Source organism: Ochotona curzoniae, unplaced genomic scaffold (assembly GCF_017591425.1).
Source record: "Ochotona curzoniae isolate NIBS_2020 unplaced genomic scaffold, NIBS_Ocur_1.0 contig_1, whole genome shotgun sequence".
Lineage (NCBI taxonomy): Eukaryota > Metazoa > Chordata > Mammalia > Lagomorpha > Ochotonidae > Ochotona > Ochotona curzoniae.
The window spans coordinates 7,088,885-7,107,484 of NW_024464918.1; the positions used below are offsets into that span (position 1 = coordinate 7,088,885).

Genomic DNA, 18,600 nt, shown 5'->3' on the forward strand with positions numbered 1-18,600 from the left:
AGGAAGCAGAACTTCCTAAGACACAAGATCTCCTGCCTGTTTCCTGGCCAAATCCTCCAAAACCAGTCCTCCCTAGGAATTGCTTGGGCCAGGTGCTGAGCAAGGCACAGGAGAAGCCCTGGCAGCCCTTCCTGCTTTGAAGAGCGACTCTAGGATATTCTGTTCACTGGGAGGACTTGGCGCAGACAAGATCTGATGACAAGAACATATCGTCAAAGTTCTCTCACTCAAGGCTTGTGAACAGGAACTGAGGGAACTTCCTTGAGTGAGCAAAGGCTCAAGTCTTGCAGTTTGCACCAGGGCTGACACTCTGCGATTACACCCAGCCACATGCCTGGGTCTCTAGGGAGAACATGTCAGAGGCTGAGCTCTTCCAAACTGCTCATTTCTGGAGAGTCTTCTCTACTGTATGGGTTTCAACATGCAAGGATAATTAGACCTGTTTGTCACAGGGCCTTCCCGGCCTGGACTTCCTGACTGTCTATATCCTTCTGGGCTGAGGCTTTAGTTTTAGGACCTGTCATGAGTTTAGTCAAATGCAAAGTCATGTACAAAGGAGAATGGACCTTGGTCCAGTAGGGTCTCACTTTTCACACTGCCCTTCTGTCCGGCTCTGATGGAGACTCAGTCACTGGTTGCTCCCAACAGCACTTTCCTCTCTGTTTGCAATGCACTGTTTGTGCCCCTGCAGCTTGGTGATTAATAATATACCACTTTCCATCTTCAAAGTCATTTACACACATTAATTAATCCTCACCACACTTCAGATTTTCTGTTTGTAAATAAGCATCATGCTCTCATGTTGTCCTTATCAAACCAAAACCCCCAACGAAGGCCAAGGAGAAAGTGATCCCTGGGGCCAAGACCAGATCCTGACCCCTCACTGCACATGCGGAGCTTGGGTCATCCCTGGACACTGGCGGAGTGCAGCACTGGAGGTCCCTGCTCACCGCCATCACTGATGGCTAAATTGGCCTGTGACATCACTCATTTTGAGTCATAACTTATTTTTCTATACTTCAGGGTCAAAGCATAATCTTACCCAAGCACATATAATAGGCAATGATGGATTATAAACTAATAAACCATCTTAAGATGCTCAGGTCCAGCTTCCAGGAGTTTCCAGACTGGGATAAATATATTTCCTAATCCATCATTTACAAGTTACACACCTGATTAAAACACTGAATTCTCACTCTATGGTTTCCCATTTATATGATCACCCTTACAGAAAGCTATTATATTGTAACTATCAGGTTCAATAAATTAGGCAGTAGCCATCTATCTCTCTCTCACAAGTGGACTTGGAGGCCCACTGGGGACTGTATTGGCAGAGGCAGGCAGTGCCTCAATTTCTATATCTGGGCTCCCCATGGTGCCCACTGGTCCAACAGAACATTAAGCCTGAGAAGTGAGCACGTCGACCCTTTCTCAAGTTTCTGACATAAAGCCAAATCATGCAAAGACCCTGGAGGCACATTCAATTTGTTTCCACTGAGCCTCTCAACAGCTACCTGGGAAAGCACACAGAACTGCTTCCAAAACAACACACCAGATCCTGCTCCAGCAGCTGAGGGGCCAGCAGACCCTCAGGCCCCTCCTTCGAGTCAATCAAACACTCCATCCCACAAGTAAGTGAGCGGCAGCAATGGCTTGAGGTCGAGGATGCTTGGGTGTCCTGCCTCGGTCCCCACAGAGAATACAGGGTCTTCACAAGGGAGCAGTCTCTGGAGATGGCCAGTTGTCTTAGTTTTGAAAGGCATTACTAACAAACTCAACATTCTTTTTTCCCTAGGAAGAGAAACACAGCTATACATAGAGGAAAGAGTAAAAAATGTATGTCAACTTTTGGCTTCTCTTCACTGGCGTTGGCCAGGGCTCCAGATCTCTGGAGCATACAGTCACACTCCTCTACCATCAGGCAAGCTTAGGTGGAATCAGTTTCTTCTCTGGGCAGCATCATTCTGGTTGTCTGAGGTCGACCAGTTATACAAGTCTCCACCGCAAAGTGAGAATGAAGGTGGGGGATGGGGGAAGGTGAAGGTAGCATACTCAGAGCTGTCCCTTCTTTTTTTCTTAAAAGGAAGGAATTTTTGCTTATGTGGTGTTGGGATCTATTTTGGAGCTGGCCTCTTTTAGCTGCCGTTTTATAGATTTGTTCTGCCACTTGCCACAACCAAGCTAGGGAGCTCTATCATAGCTGCCTTGAAACCAAGCCAGAACTATCAAGTGTTTTTCAAGTACACTTTCACAAACGTCAGGCCCTAGCCTGAGTGAGGAGATTTGCCAATGGCAAGCTCAGTTGACAAAGCAATTGCTCAAAGGTGGGGGCCGGGAGCAGTGAGCAGCCTTTGCGTCCAGCTCAGGTTGCTGAGGTACATGGCTTCCTTCCCCGGAACTCTCAGCACCTGCTGCTCACCATCATTATGTGGCTCCGCCCCATGGAAGCAAACCAACATTCCCAAAACAAGAAAGACAGCCCTCCATCTTCACCCATCTGCTTCTGTAGATCACACACTCAGTCACCAGGAGCACAGTGGCTGTGAGAGGAGGACTTGTTTCAGATTCAGGTGAACATGGTTGAGAGTTGAGGCCAATGGGACAGAGGCAAAGAATGGGATGTGGACAAGGTCACTGGTGTCTGGGTGATCTGATTTTATATCAAGTTCTGACAGGATGTCCCAACCTCTCAATCTAGTTGCTATTCCACAGTTCAGATATAAGCTACCTACATAGGCTTTCTTTTGAATTCAAGCTGTCTATTTGGGTTTTGGCTAAGATGAACCAATATTGTATACATTTCAATTAAAACCCAATGAAGAAAACCAGAGACTGTTTGGTGATTGAGGGATAGGTCTGTAAGAATGACAATTCTCGGCTCATTTCCGAGAAAGGACTGAGTAAAGAGGTTTCATTTGACTTCTGATGAACACCATTTAGAATCATGAAGGAGAAAATAATCAGATTTAAATGGATTTCCAGGGTGGGGGTATCATACCCATCCATCACCATTACGTCTTTCAGAAGCCACTGAGCAAAATGTCTACACCAAAGAAGGCTTTGCCATGCCCAAGGCCACAGCCTCACTTCCTTAGCACCAGGAATGGCAGACACAGCTGCCCTGACTTACCTATGAAATACGCCAGAAGAATAGCCAAGAGGAGGGCTGCGGCAATGGCGGACAGGGCGGCACATTTCCAGCTGCAGTATTTGGAGGGCTTCTTCAGCTTGAAGGCCTTCCTGGAGAAGGTATTCCTGGGCAGCAGGCGCGGTGGTGGTGTATAAACAGTTCCTGAGGTCAAAGGGTATCCCGGAGAAGAGCTGCTGAACAGGGGAGTGCTTCCGGAGGATGTCTTAAAGAGGAAATGCCTGCCAGGAGAAGAGAGAGGGGTCAGAGCAGCCACGGGTGGCTCACCAGGGAAACTGAGTGCTTTCGTCCTTACTCTGATAAACAGAGGTCTAGAACAGGACTGTTCAGCTAATCCTACCCTCTGGTGGAAGATGAGGAGAATACTACACTTGATAGTGACATAAATAAATTAAAAATAAGAGCATCATTTTATTCTTTCATACATGAATATAGAGTTCACCCTCCAAATAATCCTGTTAGATAGCCAAAGCAAACGTGGAAGCAGAATTCTTCTCTCTCAGTTAGGATGACAGTGATGGTAATGAGAACTACTGTGTTTTATATACCCTCGTCTTGAGAGGCACTTGAAATATCCTGGTGCAACCGGTACAAACTACATACCATACTATTCCCGTTCTAGAGGTCAGTATTTAGATATGGAGAAGTTAAGAAACTACTCAAAGACTGAAACCCAGTGCTCTCCCTATGCATCTAAATATTACCCCCAAACCCTCTGCTGATCTCTGTTCTTGTGTCATTTTTCACCTTTCCTGAATCTTACTTCCTGTTCTAAGACTGCCTGTATGAGCTAGGTGATTAAGGTGATGTCTTTGAAAATATCTTTTCTTTTTAAATTGATTTTCTTGAGGGATAGAGAGTATAGAGGGGACTGGTGCCTGCATTTTCTAGCTCACTTCCCAAAACTGGGAGACAGAAACTCAATCCAGATTTTTCTGCATAGGTGGAGGAGACCCAACAGCTTGAGCTATCACTGCTGCTTCTGGGGTCTCTACTGATGGGAAAGTGGAGTTGAGCCAGAACCAGGAATTGAACCTTAGCATTCCATTATGGCACACTGTGTATTAACTGGCTTCTTAACTGGCAGACCAAACACCTGTCTTTGAAAATATCTTCATCCATCAATTGAACAAGCTGTCCTTGGTAGCTAGAGCTATGGTGGGACAACCACGTACAGAAAGATTCAGTAGAATATAGAGCATAAAGTTTAGCAAAGGACCCAAGTTCTCTTCAGGGATCGGGATACTATCATCTCAAAGACATGTCAGGGACCATCTACACTCTTGCCAAACATCATTTTCTGTCTTCTACACAGCATATATGACTTCAGGTGTGATTGTGACACCTTGTTTAAAGCAATGACTCCATGGCCATGATCTGTACCGTTGACATTAAATCACAGCTTCATCTAGCAGCGGGAGGTCAGAAGCTCTGACTCTATGACTTACTTTGTGCATGGCTCACCTTTACATTCCCAGAACTCAACTCAAAGGTCAGCATGCAGGGGAGACTTTGCTGGGTGAATGGAGTTCTCTCACTAGGCAGTTTTACACAGTTGCAATTCGAAGATGTCAAAATGTTATCACAGCTTCTTCCCCTTCCTTCACATCTCTACAGCTGATTGGCCATCATTGTGTGTCAGTCACAGTGCCAACTCTTTGGCCTTTCTACCTCACACAGCCCTATGAGCTGGGTTCACTATCACTCTAGGTTTGCAGGTGGGAACACTGAGGCTCTGACCCACAGTGACAGCACCATGCTACCTGGAGATCTGCAGGTTTTCCTTCTGGGATTCTAAAGCACATCGCTGTCATTGCATATGCTGCTAGCTTGGTTACTTCTAGATTAAAACCTTGAAAAGCACTTTAATCCCTGACAGAGATTGGATGAGCCTGATACACTGACAGCCATGTCAAGGGCTTTTGCTGCTCTTGCCCTTCTAACAAAACCTAGCCAACTCCTACTCGCTTTCTTACCACCTACTTGTGAATCCTACTCTAATGCACTCCCTTTACTTTGTACACTCACACATCAAGTTTCAGCCTGGGAAATACATGAGGGGTGATTTTCAAAAGCTCACGGAAGATGAAAATAGACGATAAATTTAGCTTGGTATCAAAATTTTAAAAATCCATGCAAAAAGGCTCCTCACAAAGTTCATGAAAGTACACATTAGAAAAACAAAAACTATGGATTTCATATTCTTGTTTTGGATATTTATTTGAAAGTCAGAGCAGCAAAGAAAGAGAGAGCGAGAGACACAGAGAGATCTCAAATCTGTTGCTCGATCCACTGAAATAGCTACAGCAGCCAAGTGTGGACCAGGTTGAAGCCAGGAGCAGGAACTCCATCCAGGTCACCCACAAGGGTGGCAAGGACCCTAGAACTTGGGACATCAGCCACTGTCTTGCCAGGGGCAATAGCAGGAAATTGAATTGGAAGTGGGGAATCTGGGACTTCAACCTACGCTCTGACATGGGCTACTAACAAAGCCAGTAGCAATTTAACTACTTGCACCAGAGTGCTGGCTCTTCAAATTAATTAATTTTGCACCACAATAAATATCTTTAAAGTCCATTTTTAAGGATTTCCTGAAGTACCCATGTATACACACACACACGTTTTATTTCTCTATATATAATTTTTTGAATGAATCTGCCCCTAACCAGAATGTGCGCTTCTGTACAGCACAAACACCAAAGCCTGACCAACCATACTTGTGGACAGATTACACAAATTGAATATAGGAATGTTTGGGTAATATGAGAACAAGATGAATATTAAGAAGTTAAAGCTGGCTGTAACATTATTTTAACATACTCATTTGTAAGAAAAAACAGAAGGATATGATTATTCTGTCTTGCATATGGATTGCTTCTTGCCTTCTAAAATCACAACCTTGGTGGGATTTTCCACACCTCCTCCTAAAAAGGAAAATCATGCCATATCACACGCCATGCTTCCCTCCAACCTGTCTCCCCATAAAGGCTTCCCATAACAGTTCGAATAAAATCACAAGCCTTTCTCCTGGTGCTCACACTCTGTATTTTCTGTCCCCTTGGTCTATTCTACTAGTTCTCCCTTTCTCCACCTCTAGCTAGCTTTCATCAGAGCCTATCTTCCTGACCCAGGACCTTGACATTGCTAGTCTTACTCCTGGAAACACCGGCACAGACTGTTCCTTCACAGACCTGCGCTTCCTGCTTCAGATTTCTCAGAGAGAGCTGCTCTGGACCCCTTCACGCTCTGTTCCTGTGGATTTTTCTCGAAGTGTTTTATTTTTCCTCATTTTGGGTATATGGAGTGGGGCACTTTTCATTGTCTAACTCTATTGCTAGTACTGGATTGTGACCAGGTTTAAAACAGTCATATATCATCTCGTTTAAATGTTGTCCAGCTGTATCTACCAACATCTGGAATAAAGCAAACAGTGAACACTCGACACATCTTTTTGTGAAATGAACGACCTATATAACCCTTTTCAAGGCCAACATACTTTAAGAGAATAGTACTATATTTTTAGTCTTAAAATTAAGATTTTTTATCTGCCCTGCTAACTCCTGTTCTCTCAATAGGCTCCCCAGTTTGCCTGTAGGCAAGGGTCTACATACACAAGGTGAGGTTCCTCACATGATGACCAGGACTGGATTAAGCCTCGCAGCCTGTATCTCTCCTGGAGTCTGCGATGAGAGCAGCTCCGTGCGCTCAGTCCTCTCATTTCTGGTGCTTACAAGGATTCCACGGAAACACTAGTGACGTGAAGAGTGCTGTTTCTTTGACAGAAGTTCATCCTGGTGTGAGTGATCTTTGGAAATGTCAAGTTAGCAAGCAACAATACAAGGAAGATTCTAAAGAAGCCCTCATCCGATTGCATTCCAGCTCACAAAGGTGCACTGTTAAAAAGTCCAAACAGGCAGACCCAAGCGTGGTGTCAGGGTGCATATCATGAAAAAAATCTTCCTAGGTGATTCAGAAATCTGTTAAAGTTTAGGAAACTCTGCCCTTGCTGCTTTTGCACACTTCCAAAAGTGCCTGACTTAGAATGAACACAGCAGATTGTTAGGAAATACTTTTTGTTTTTTGAAATGCGAGTAGGAATGTGGGTATCCGCAGGGTGAAGTGTCCTGAAGGTGACAACTTACTTTCAATGGCTTCAACAAAAGGGTATCTATCTCCAGCTCTCAATCTCTATACGGACAGATAGGGCCCACGTGCCAAAATGAGAGCACTTGCTGACACCAGGTGGTTATTCTTATCCGTGGTGCCTTTTTCCAACTTTAGGAGACACTGCAAAGTCTCCCAAAAAAGAAGATGAAGGCAGCCAAGTTTTGCTGCCATGCAAAGACTACAGTCACATGTCGCAGGAAAATAAAGTAAAACAAAGCAAGACCCCCCCAAGGTAATGGTCTGGCTAGCTGGTCACAGACAGCGCTAAGAAGGCTTCTAAGATTCCTGATGTCTCCCTCCACCGGCTATTGAGACAGCTTTTCCCCCTTAGGGGCCAGCTTAGTGTGTTCCGAGGAATCATTTGTGATGCCCCAACTGAACTCCTTCCCAGCAGTCGGTCATGGAAAGAGCCCTGCTCAAGACTCCAGGCATCAGCAAAAATGTGTAGTTTCCAAATGCACTTGACATTTTTCAAGCACAACTCAATTGCTCTCAGAATTGGCCACTTGTGCCTTGGAAGGGAAAGGCAAATGAGGGGCCCCCAAAGTGCTGTCCTTGGTGCTTGCTAACACTCCAAGAACCAGAGGAAACCAGTGCTTGAAGTCACACACATACACACACCAGGAGCCCATTGACTTCTTCCTATCCTGGCTCAGGGTGGAGGTCAAGGAAGAGGGGGTGACAGTCCCAACACCCCACATGGGGCAAGGCACAGTAAGGGGCTCATAGTAGAAGTGTCTAATGTCGGATGGTCCCCCCATGTGCACAGCACTGAAGCCTGGGTCACAGTGACTTCTTCAGAATCACTCCTTCATCCTCAACTACCAGTCTCTTGGGTGAGCATCATCACTTTTCCTTATGTGAAAACCAAACCACTTAATAAAAACTGCAAGTACATCCCTGACTGCCTAAGAGCCATTCTCCCACACTCCTGCCACGACAGCAAAGTCATGAAACTCCTAGGGAAAAAGGCTCCCACTCTAAACGGGCTTTTCTCTGATTAAACAACCATGGGTGATTTTAAGAGGAAGTGGAAGAGACAAATGCAGACGTCACACCTATGTCAGAAGAGTCACCCCAATTCAAAATGCTGTGACTTCGTGCTTTATTCTGATGTTAATAAGGGAAGGCTTGCCTGGTACAGAGTGGAAGCTCTAAACAGTGATGACTCTGGTAAAGACAACAGATTCCAGCGCCCCACTGAGCTGGCCCTGAGGGCGCTTAAACTACCTGAAACCCTCATGGGAGATTTCTCTCTCCTTTTTTTTTTTTTTTAAAGTAAATTACAAGGAAGCATACTCATTAACCTTAAATCCTATCAAAGAAGCAAACAAATGCATAAAATCCCTTAACATCAAGTACTATTTTTTTTTTTAAGTTTGCAACCAATCAGTGGAATGCTCAGAGGCAGTTTCCCTATTTTCTCTGGCTTTGCCTTTATTCCCAGGGCAAAATTTCTGCAGGGCCGTGAAACAGCCACATACTACACAGATAACTGCTGCCTCCACCCCAAGGTCAAGGCTCTTGCTTTTGCTCCTCTTTTGCATCCCAGCATCGGTTTGCAGTGTACCATTCTTCTAACGGGGACAACTAACGTCCAATGGTGCAGGATCACATTCCTCTTGGCACATGAAGATGGCGGCTACAAAACAGCCTTCTTCAACACAACAGAAGTCTTGAATGATCTCCATGAACACAGCAACTCTGATCTACAGGGAAAGAAAGTGCCCACTGATGTTCCACTAAGAAAACTGAATCTCTCCAGTAAGTAAACCCAGCATCTTCAGAGGGGCAGCTGAAGTAGTGATACAAACTTCATTAATCCTCCCAATATTTTAAATATCAAACAGGCAGTGGCTCAGAGCTACCAAAACGTGCCAGGGAAGGACGGAGGCAGAAACACTCTGGGAATGGGGGCGTGGAGCTCAGTGAGGGAGATCAGGCTGCGTTAGGAGAACCGGAGCTTTCATCACATCTCACTGGTCTGGCCATGCCCTTTGAAGCCTCAGGTTTATGGTCTCTAAAGGAGTAGGTTTAATAAAGAGGCAGCCCATAAAGGGTACTGTAGCATGTAAAGTTACTGTAATTAGGTTTTCAGGAGTTATAATAAAACACTGCGCTGGAGAGAGGTTAAACAACCACCACACATCCTGGCACCATCACACCCTGCCACATGAGAGGGAAAAGTGGCTGGCTGTTCAGGGCAGATTTGACAGTTTGGTTCTGGAAACAGAGATATAAATGTCAGGCGTGGAGATTAAGAGAAAAGAGACAGAGAGGAAAGGACGTATAGTGAGATAGAAAAAAAAAAGGATGATGTTGGATATTGTAAGTAGAGCTAAGCAATCTGCTTCAAAACTTCTACTGAGAGACAAAGAACTTCCACCTACTGGTCCACTTCCCATGTGCCCATTACTGCAGCGCTGAAGCCATGAGGTCAACCCAGATCTCCCACATGCAGGAACACAATTATTTGTGATATTACCTATGCGTCCCAGAGTCTGTAGGCGTAGGAAGTGGGAGTGGAGAGGCAGAACTGGGAAATGAACTCCGACACTTAGATGTAGGATCTGGGTATCTTAACTGTTAGGGAAAACACCGCAGAACTAGGAAATTATTCAACTGTTCTGACTTCGTTTGAAAATCCACAATGTATATACTACAATTAAAAACAAAAATTCAAAAATGGAAAAGGTTCCCATATGCTTAGAAGATAAATTGGTAAACATTTAATAATTATACCCTAAACTACTTTTACATAAAACCAGTCTTTTACTGTTATTATTACTATGATGCTAGTTATTTCATTTTGTATTTCTTTATTTAATTGCTTATTTTAAAATCCAAGAATCTTATCCTCAGGAGCAAGTCTAAAGCCTAGAGATTCTGTACTCACACAACCAGGTTCTGGAACCTGCCACATAGCCTTAGGCCTGCGTGATGTACATTATTTAGCTGCACTAGGAGTTTGAGAATGATATTATCTACTTCATGGGCCTATAAGGGGACTTGGGTGAGTTTATCTGTATGAGCTGTGCAATATGAAGATGGACAGCAGTAAATGGTCAATAAACACAGCCTTTAGTTACTTGCTTGAGGGCAGGAACCACATGTATCTTGCTTTTAACTAAATCTTCTTGACCTAGGATGGTGCTCAGCTCCTTTAAAATATTTGCTGAATAAATGACTTCCAGTTATCACAGTGACTGGAATATTACAGGGACTCAGGTCTCCTTAAATGATGAATATTATTCACTCTTTATTGGTACAATGAATAGGATTAGGGATATTAATCTTTGTTCCCTTCTTCCAGTCGGGAATTAATGCTTGAATCGGGAAGTGAAGGACAGCTTTCAAAAGCAACTTTAAAACTTGAAAAAAAAAAAACTGCTACTGCCTAAGTTTAAAAAGAAATCAATAACCCCAATTAGTATAATTAATCATCCATTTCATACCACAGTTCTCTAAGCTTAGACCCAAACTAAGTTTGACTCAGTGACAAATAAGTTTTCAAGGTTTCTTATGCCTGAGCCTTTCAGCTCAAGAGGAGACTGTCACCACATTTGCACATGCCATGAACAACAGGAAAATCCTCTATTTTGCCCTCTTCAAAATTTGCAGCCATACCAAAAATATTCACAGCTGGAATAATTAGCAACTCAATTTATTGCCTTCCGTTTTTCAAATAGAAGCTTCAACTCTTGATATTTAAATAGTGTCAAACTGTAACACAACGTAGCATTTTTCATGGTAAAAGTTATTTTTTTTTTATTTCCTCCATGAAATGATATACTGCTCAGTGTCACAAGCAAGGTTTTTCAAAGTCACCAAAGAAACTTGACATTTGTAAGCAAATCCTTTTCAGTGTCTTTGGGAAGAAATGAGAGGTCTGTTTACCCTCCAGGAGTTGTTAACATGTTGACTTTTTTCAAGTTAATTGGCAAGAGTCTTGGTTTAGCTCAGGAAAAAAAAAAAACACAAAGACTTGTGATTTTGACTTCAAAGTTGAACTTGAAGTCACCATATACTACACAATGAAAGTGTAGGGACAGCTGCTTCCAACAAACTTCCATGTTTGTCCACCAGCAGAAGCCGATGAAGAAAGAACACTCGTCATCAGATAGAATCTATAGGCAGAGCACGTTCTCTTTTCCTGTTCATTGTACCTGTCAGAGCTGGAGGACATCCCAGCTGGAAGGAACCTCAAGTTATGGTCCTTTATCATGTTCTGTTCCATATGCTACCACAATTGTCCTGTGGGTTTATTGCCTCTCCAGAAGACAATAGCAGGCCTTCCCTATCTTTTGCTTTCTAACATCTTCCACTCCTCATATGAGCTGCTCGAAAAAGTCTGCTGATGCAAAACACAATGAGGCTAGAGTAGAAAGTGCCTGGCTTTGACTCCAGGGACGCTTGGACTCACAACTCCAGCAGGAACTGCACAATGGCGGTGGTGTTAACTGACCTCTACAGGTTTCAGATGCCACCTTTGAAAAAAGAGGTGGCGAAACACACCTAGGCTGCAGAACTCTTGAAAGAGATCATGAATGCAGAAGCATAGAAGCCAGACCCTAATAATACGTATGTGGACTGCCCTGCTTTAACTTCTGCCATGGACACCATACTGAGAATGTGAAGCCAGTGGTTGACCAGCATTCAATGAGCACAGACTAAGTGTCACACTCTGCTAGGTGCTTTGGATACAACAGTGAGAATCTCTATAATTTCCTGGAGAATTTCTAATGACAAACAGAGTAAATCAACTAAACTCACATCCAGGTACACCAATAAATACATGAAATAATCACAAAATGTGGGAAGGTCCATGAAGTAGACAAGGAATGTGATAGAAGAAATATGAGGCTGTATTCACATGGCCACTCCTTTCTGAGAAGATCATTAGTAAGGGGATGCTAAGAGGTGCAAAGAACATTTTAGGCAGAAGAAAAAGTATGTGCAAGAATCAAGATATGGGAAGATGTGAACTTGAGGATATGAAAAAAAGACAATATGACTCAGAAGAGTCCACATTCAGTGAAAAGCTGGTAACCAATGTGGAGTGGAGAATGACTCGTTTCATATGAATCCCTCACATGCTTTGGAACCATCTACATTCTCCAGTAGAAGACATGTCCCACCAAGGCCAGGGTTTTGTCACCTTTTCTACCATTGTAGCCTCTGTCCATGAGAGGTTGCTTAGCACGTTTGGTATCCCATCAACTTTTAACAAAAGTGAAAACACAAGACCCACTCTTGATCTTGGAAAGAGATTCCATTCTCCCAGTAGGAGCTGAAGAACAGGAAAAAATTTTCATCTGTCATCAGAAGTGATAAGTTTCCCATATTTGTCCTGCACTGACCTCTTTGGGAGGCCCACCTGTCACTCTGATTTTCCAAAAATTTAAGATCATATTCTCTTCATTTCTAAATAAAGGGATTTTAAATCCTTCGAGAAATGCTCATCATTTATGTTCCAGGGAGCCTTCTAGCATGTCTCCTGACAGCCTCTCCCTCTTTCCTTCCTAAACTGCAAATTTCAATGTTGTGTCATTTTTCAGGCATGTTGATTATTTTCACTGTGGATGCCCAATAGAAACAGTGGGATCAAACATTTAGTATTAACTTCTGAGACTCTACTCAGGGAATCATGGCATGCTGTCTCCTCTGCTCTCTTTTTTTTTCCACTGAAACCCAATAGGTGCAGGCATTGGTTTACACTCATCTCTAGGCTAGCTTCTTGTTTGTAAATGGAAGCTCAGAGATAATCTTTCTGTAAGTATGAAGACTTTTTGGTAAATGTACTGGCTCCTTATCTGTCATTTCTCTGCCCACCTCCAGAGCAGTTTATCTTCCTACGTTTGGTATCTCCGCAAACATAAAGATTGTGTGTGCACTTTCTCTTCCAAATCACTCTTAAGAGAAAATGATCAGAATGGATTTTACCTGGGAAAAATTCTATTTGCCCTCCTCCACCCATATAAGACTCTATCTTTCTTTTTCCATCTCCACCTCGGCAACCAAGAATTTCTATCTGAAATGCCTTTATTTTTGATACTTCAATGACTTCATATATCTGAAGGACTGTATTGACCATGATGCTAAATGGGGACATTGAATACACCAGGATTTGGGTACTCTAAGTAATGACTTCAAAGGAACTATTTGAAGGTATATCTCAGGAAACAGTCTTCCTTGCGCATTTCTGAGAAAAGATTGGAGACAGAGACAGACTCTCCAGCCTCTCAATACTGGTGTCTCTCCCTTGAGCAGAACGTGAGGTGACGTTTGGGACTGGCATTGTGATGTAGCAAGTCAAGTCACCACCTGCGACACCAGCAGCTGATATGGATGCTAGTTCCAGTCCTGACGGCTACACTTTCAAATCAACTTTCGGCTAATGTGTCTGAGAAAACGGCAGAGGATGGCCTAAGTGATTGCCTGCTCTGCACCCACACTCTTGTGGGAGACCCAGCTGAATTTCCTGAGCTTGACCTCACACAGCCCTGGCTGTTGCAGCCATTTGGGGAGTGAACAATTTGGGGAGTGGATGGAAGATCATTTCTCTCCCTCTCTTTGTCTCTCCTCCTTCTCTCTGTGATTATGCCTTTCAAATGAATAAAATAAATCTTTTAAAATATTGTTTTAAAAATTGAGGTGAAATTCACAGAGTCTAAAATCAACTGTTTCAAAGTATACAGCTCAACAGTAGCATTTGGTGTGCGAACAATACTGCACGATGGCCATGTCCCTAGCTCTGGCACAGTCTCACCACTGCCCTGCAATCCCCCAAACCCAGTAAGCACTAACTCCTCTCCCCTCCTCAGCCACCCTCAGCTCCTGGCAACCACTAACGTGGATTCTGTCTCCACGGATTTGCCTGTTACAGATGTTCCATGTAAATTAACTCATGCAATGCTCTCTTGAGTCAGCCTTTTCAAAATATTTTTAAGTTCACTTCCATTGTAGCACGTATCAGGACTTCGTTCCTTTTTATGGTTGAATATCATTTCATTGTATACAGGTAGCACTTTTTGTTTATTCATTCATCCGTCGAGGGACATTTGGGTCGTTTCCACCTTCTGGCTATTGTGAATGGAGCCTCTATGAAGATGTGTGCAACTATTTGAATACCTGTTTTCAATTCTTTGGGGGACTTCCCCTAGGAGGGGAATCACATGGTAATTCTTTGTTTAGTTTTTTTCTAAAGATTGCTAGCTGTATCCTAATGTAGAAAATGAGCACCGACACCGCACTGCTCTACAGGGTCAACTCTACCTGGCACTAAACCTTTTCCCAGTCTGTTTGCATCCTATCCATGTTCTGAGCTTCTTTTTGAAAATTTAACAGACTATAGAAAAGAAAAAGGAAAAAAATCTACCACCAAAGATCCAGGTAACATCAGGAGTAGAGTAAAAATATTTTATATTTTTAAAAAGGTTTAAACACATCAAAGTCAGCAAGCTCTCATCTCATTTCAGGAAAGAGGCTATTGTGAGACCTAGTAGGGTTTACATTCTAGGAAAACTACCCATCTGTGATACTGTTATAAAAAAGGATTTGCTGTGAACACATATTCTGAGCACTACATTATAAACAGTAGCTGCTCAGCAGGTGCACACACTGCCGAGCCTGATGGGGGAATCCATCACGGTATGGAGGAATCTCAGAGTTTAGACCGAGGGAGACATAGAGCTTTGCATGAGAATGCAGAATTATCAAGTACTTTCCAGCACAAATTTGGAGAAATTTTGGAACTCTGTCACAAGAGCAGCGAGGATCTGACACAACACATCTCAAAGCATGTTCTTAGTTCACCAAGTCTATTTGTATACTGTTAACTTTAAGAAAAGAACGCATTCTATGAGATAAAGGAAACACCAGAGTAGACAAATATAAGCAGATAATGCTTACTACTTAAATGTCCTAACTACCTCAGTAATCTATGATACTGATCATTCCACTTATTTGAGTGCATATGTGTTACACCTGCCCCTCTTCCTGGTGTAAAAACAGTTTCATGTTATTCTACATTTGAGAAATGAAGTTGTAATATAGTTCTTTTCATTTGCTAACAAGTATAGTAAAGTTCAAAAAAAAATGAAAAAAAAAATGAAAGGCAAAACTCAACAGCAGTTGTTTTCTAGTTGTTTTGGTATGTCCTTAAGGCCCCTTAATAAGAAAGGAAAGAAGGAGAGGGATGGCTCCTGGCGCAGTGGCCTCACAGCTAAAGCCCTCACCTTGAATGTGTTGGGATCCCACATGAGCGCCAGCTCTAATCCCGGCAGCCTCGCTTCCCATCCAGCTTGCTGCTTGTGGCCTGGGAGAGCAGTTGAGGACGGCCCAAAGCCTTGGGACCCTGCACCCGCATGGGAGACCTGGAGGAAGTTCCTGGCTCCAGGCTTTGGATTGGTGTAGCACCAGCCATTGTGGTCACTTGGGGAGTGAATCATCAGACAGATCTTTCTCTCTGTCTCTTGTTCTCTCTGTATATCTGACTTTACAATAAAAATAAGATACATCTTAAAAAACAAAAAGAAGCAGAGGGGTGGGAGGAAAAGGGAAATACTTCTTTAGTATAAAAACTAAAAAGGAGAGGGTAGGTGTTGGGGTCAGAGGTGAAGACACCACTTGAAGACACCTGCATCCTACTTGGAATGCCTCACTTGCATCTTGGTTCCTTTGCTGCTGATACAGCTTCCATCACTGTGTTCCTGCCACTCATGAGGGAGACCTGGATTGAATTGGGGCTCCCAGTTTAGGCCAGATCTGGCGTTGACTTCGTTTGGTATTTGGAGAGTAAATTCAGCAATGGATGGCATATCTTTGGCTCTGCTTTTCAAACAAAGTGAAAATAAATAACCAAAAATTAGAAAAAAAACAATTAAGAAGGGGGTAGGTTAAGCATAGTATGGGTTTCTTCAAGTCCCAGAAAGGGAAACAAGCTGGATCCTTCTGAGTTACTGCAGAGTTACTATTCTGGTTTGAAAGTTTGTCTGCTCTTAAACTTCAGTTGAACATTTAATTGCAGCTACAGAAATATTAAGAAACAGGACTCTGACGAGGTGATTAGGCCATGAGGGCTCTGATCTCATGAATGGATTAATGCCATTGCAGAGGGATTGGATTTCTTATTAAAGGACAAGGTCAGCCCCTTCTTTACTTTCTCACCTCCTCCCTCACCTCCCCACAAAAGATGATGAAGCAAGAAGGTCCTCATTAGATGCGGGACCCTCAGTCATGTACTTGCCACTCCACAGAACCATGGAGTTAACAAATCTCTGTTTGTTATAAATTACCCAGTCTCTGCTGTGCTGTTACAGTGCAAACACACTAAGCCAGCCAGCAATTATCTCTAACTCATCAAAGTGACGCTAGACAGAGGGACTAGCAGAGGTAAAAGAAAACAAAAGAAAAAGAAAGAAGATGGCTACTCATTTATCTGCATTATACATCTGCTTCTTTCACATCAACAGTGTTTGGAAATTCCCAACAAGTGTGGGGGTTGGTGGGTCTTTTTCTTTGAACCCTCCAACAAAATCTGGTTACTTATAGCACGTTTTATTTTCCCATTTGAATTTTCATCAGGCCCTTAAGCTATCAGCGTATTTATTGCCTTATATGTGTAACATCCATAGGTACAATATTTTCTTCTTATTTAACCCTCTTCACGAAATGATATAAGAGCTCTTCAGGGATATTAATTAAGCTTTATAGCAACCCCTGTGACACATCTGCCTGCCGACATATGTCTGTGAGACACTCAGAAATTAGTGCTTGCAGAAGTATGCCATTTAAGTGTGTTTGTAGGCCAGCCACACACCCACTGACAATGCTCAGAACAGAGCCATGCATTTCAGTCATCCAGAAAAGAAAGATGCCATTAAAAGATGCAACCTTCATTTAGCATCAACATGTAAATAAGGGGATGGCACTTAGGAGCCGCACCACCACATCCCGAGGCATCCCTGTCACAAAACGAGTCCCAGGGAATCAGGCTCTGCAAACTTGGCTCCCTTGAAAGATTCTCGCTTTCTTAAACGCTGGGTTTCTGAGGGCCCCGGGCAAGGCTTCTTAAAAATGCAAGTGTCAAGGAAAACTGTCATGCATGTTTGCCTTCAGTACCCAGGAAGCTTGTCACTGCCATCTTGGAAGTCTTGACGAAGATGCAGTTGGACATGCTGAGGCATGGCAAATTGAAAACTGCCTGACAGGCAGGTGGTGTGTTAGACTAAAAGGCAGGTACCCGCCTTCAGGCATTTTCTTTGCAAGTGGCAGAATTACACAAAACCTAAAGGCAAGTCTGGTAGGGGCAGCAGCCTTTGCAGACATCTGAAAAGCTTGGACTTGAACTGGCATCTTTTCTAACGGATAATCTTTGCTTGACAAGCGGGTAAGTGTCTCTGTGGTGCAAAACGAGGTCTGCATTTTGGTGGAGCCACGTGAGGCAGAAGGGGAGGGTGGTGACAAGAATGGGAGGAACCGGGGAACTGGGAAGCCTTGGTAAAAAGCAGCTTGGGATGGCACATGCTGACATCATCATACTTATCAGTAATTATCAGTGACACCCATCGCCTACATTAAGTGCTCTGTCTCTCCTTATAGCCCCTTATTTCTTTCCTTCCTTTCCTCCTCCTTCCTTCCTCCTTCCCTCCCTCCTTTCCTTATGCCTTCCACAAATACAGGATTTCTTTAAAATGTAGTAAACTTTGAGCTCTTCCCTCTTTTGGGTCTGTCAACAAGTCCTTCCAGATTTTCTTTTTTGGCAGATGTGACCATGACACACCTTTGCACATGACCCATTCCACACAGAATGAACTCTAGGCTGCTGGACTGAGCCGCAACAAGGTCCCTGACATGGGCTACGCGACACTCTCCCTTGGCTCCTCAATGTTTGCAGATCCTTGCTTGCCTGGTCTTCTACTGCCTCTGCACCGAGCGCCTTCTGGTAGGGTCACCGCCACCATTTCATCAAGGAGGAAATTGGCTACTCTTCCAACAGACACGTTCCTTGGCGTGTAAGTATGGAAGACCCACACACCAATCTCCTTGTTCTCCCAAGCAGTTCCTGAGCTTACATCCCATTCACAACATTCTTTGGTGGTACAAACACCAAACTGTGCGCTGCCTTTCTCTCAGGAGACTACCCAGTTGACAAAGCTTGTGTCTTTTTCTTCCATACACCCTTAGTGACTTGGATGGTACTCTCCCATGAACAGGAACTCCACAACTGAGGCTCTTAGGGCTGAGGCCCTAGGAGCACAGCAGGTAAGGAATGGGATTACCAA

The 18,600-nt window shown here is 43.5% G+C and overlaps 1 protein-coding gene across 5 annotated transcripts in view; it reads right to left on the minus strand.

The window, feature by feature from the left end:
- TENM2 (teneurin transmembrane protein 2) overlaps nt 1-18,600 on the minus strand; it is an 884,000-nt gene that overhangs the window by 231,183 nt on the left and 634,217 nt on the right. For all 5 annotated transcript variants that reach the window (XM_040984305.1, XM_040984174.1, XM_040984151.1 and 2 more), the window contains one exon: nt 3,131-3,369. In XM_040984305.1, the coding sequence (XP_040840239.1) occupies nt 3,131-3,369 (239 nt within the window). The remainder of the gene's footprint in view (nt 1-3,130; nt 3,370-18,600) is intronic.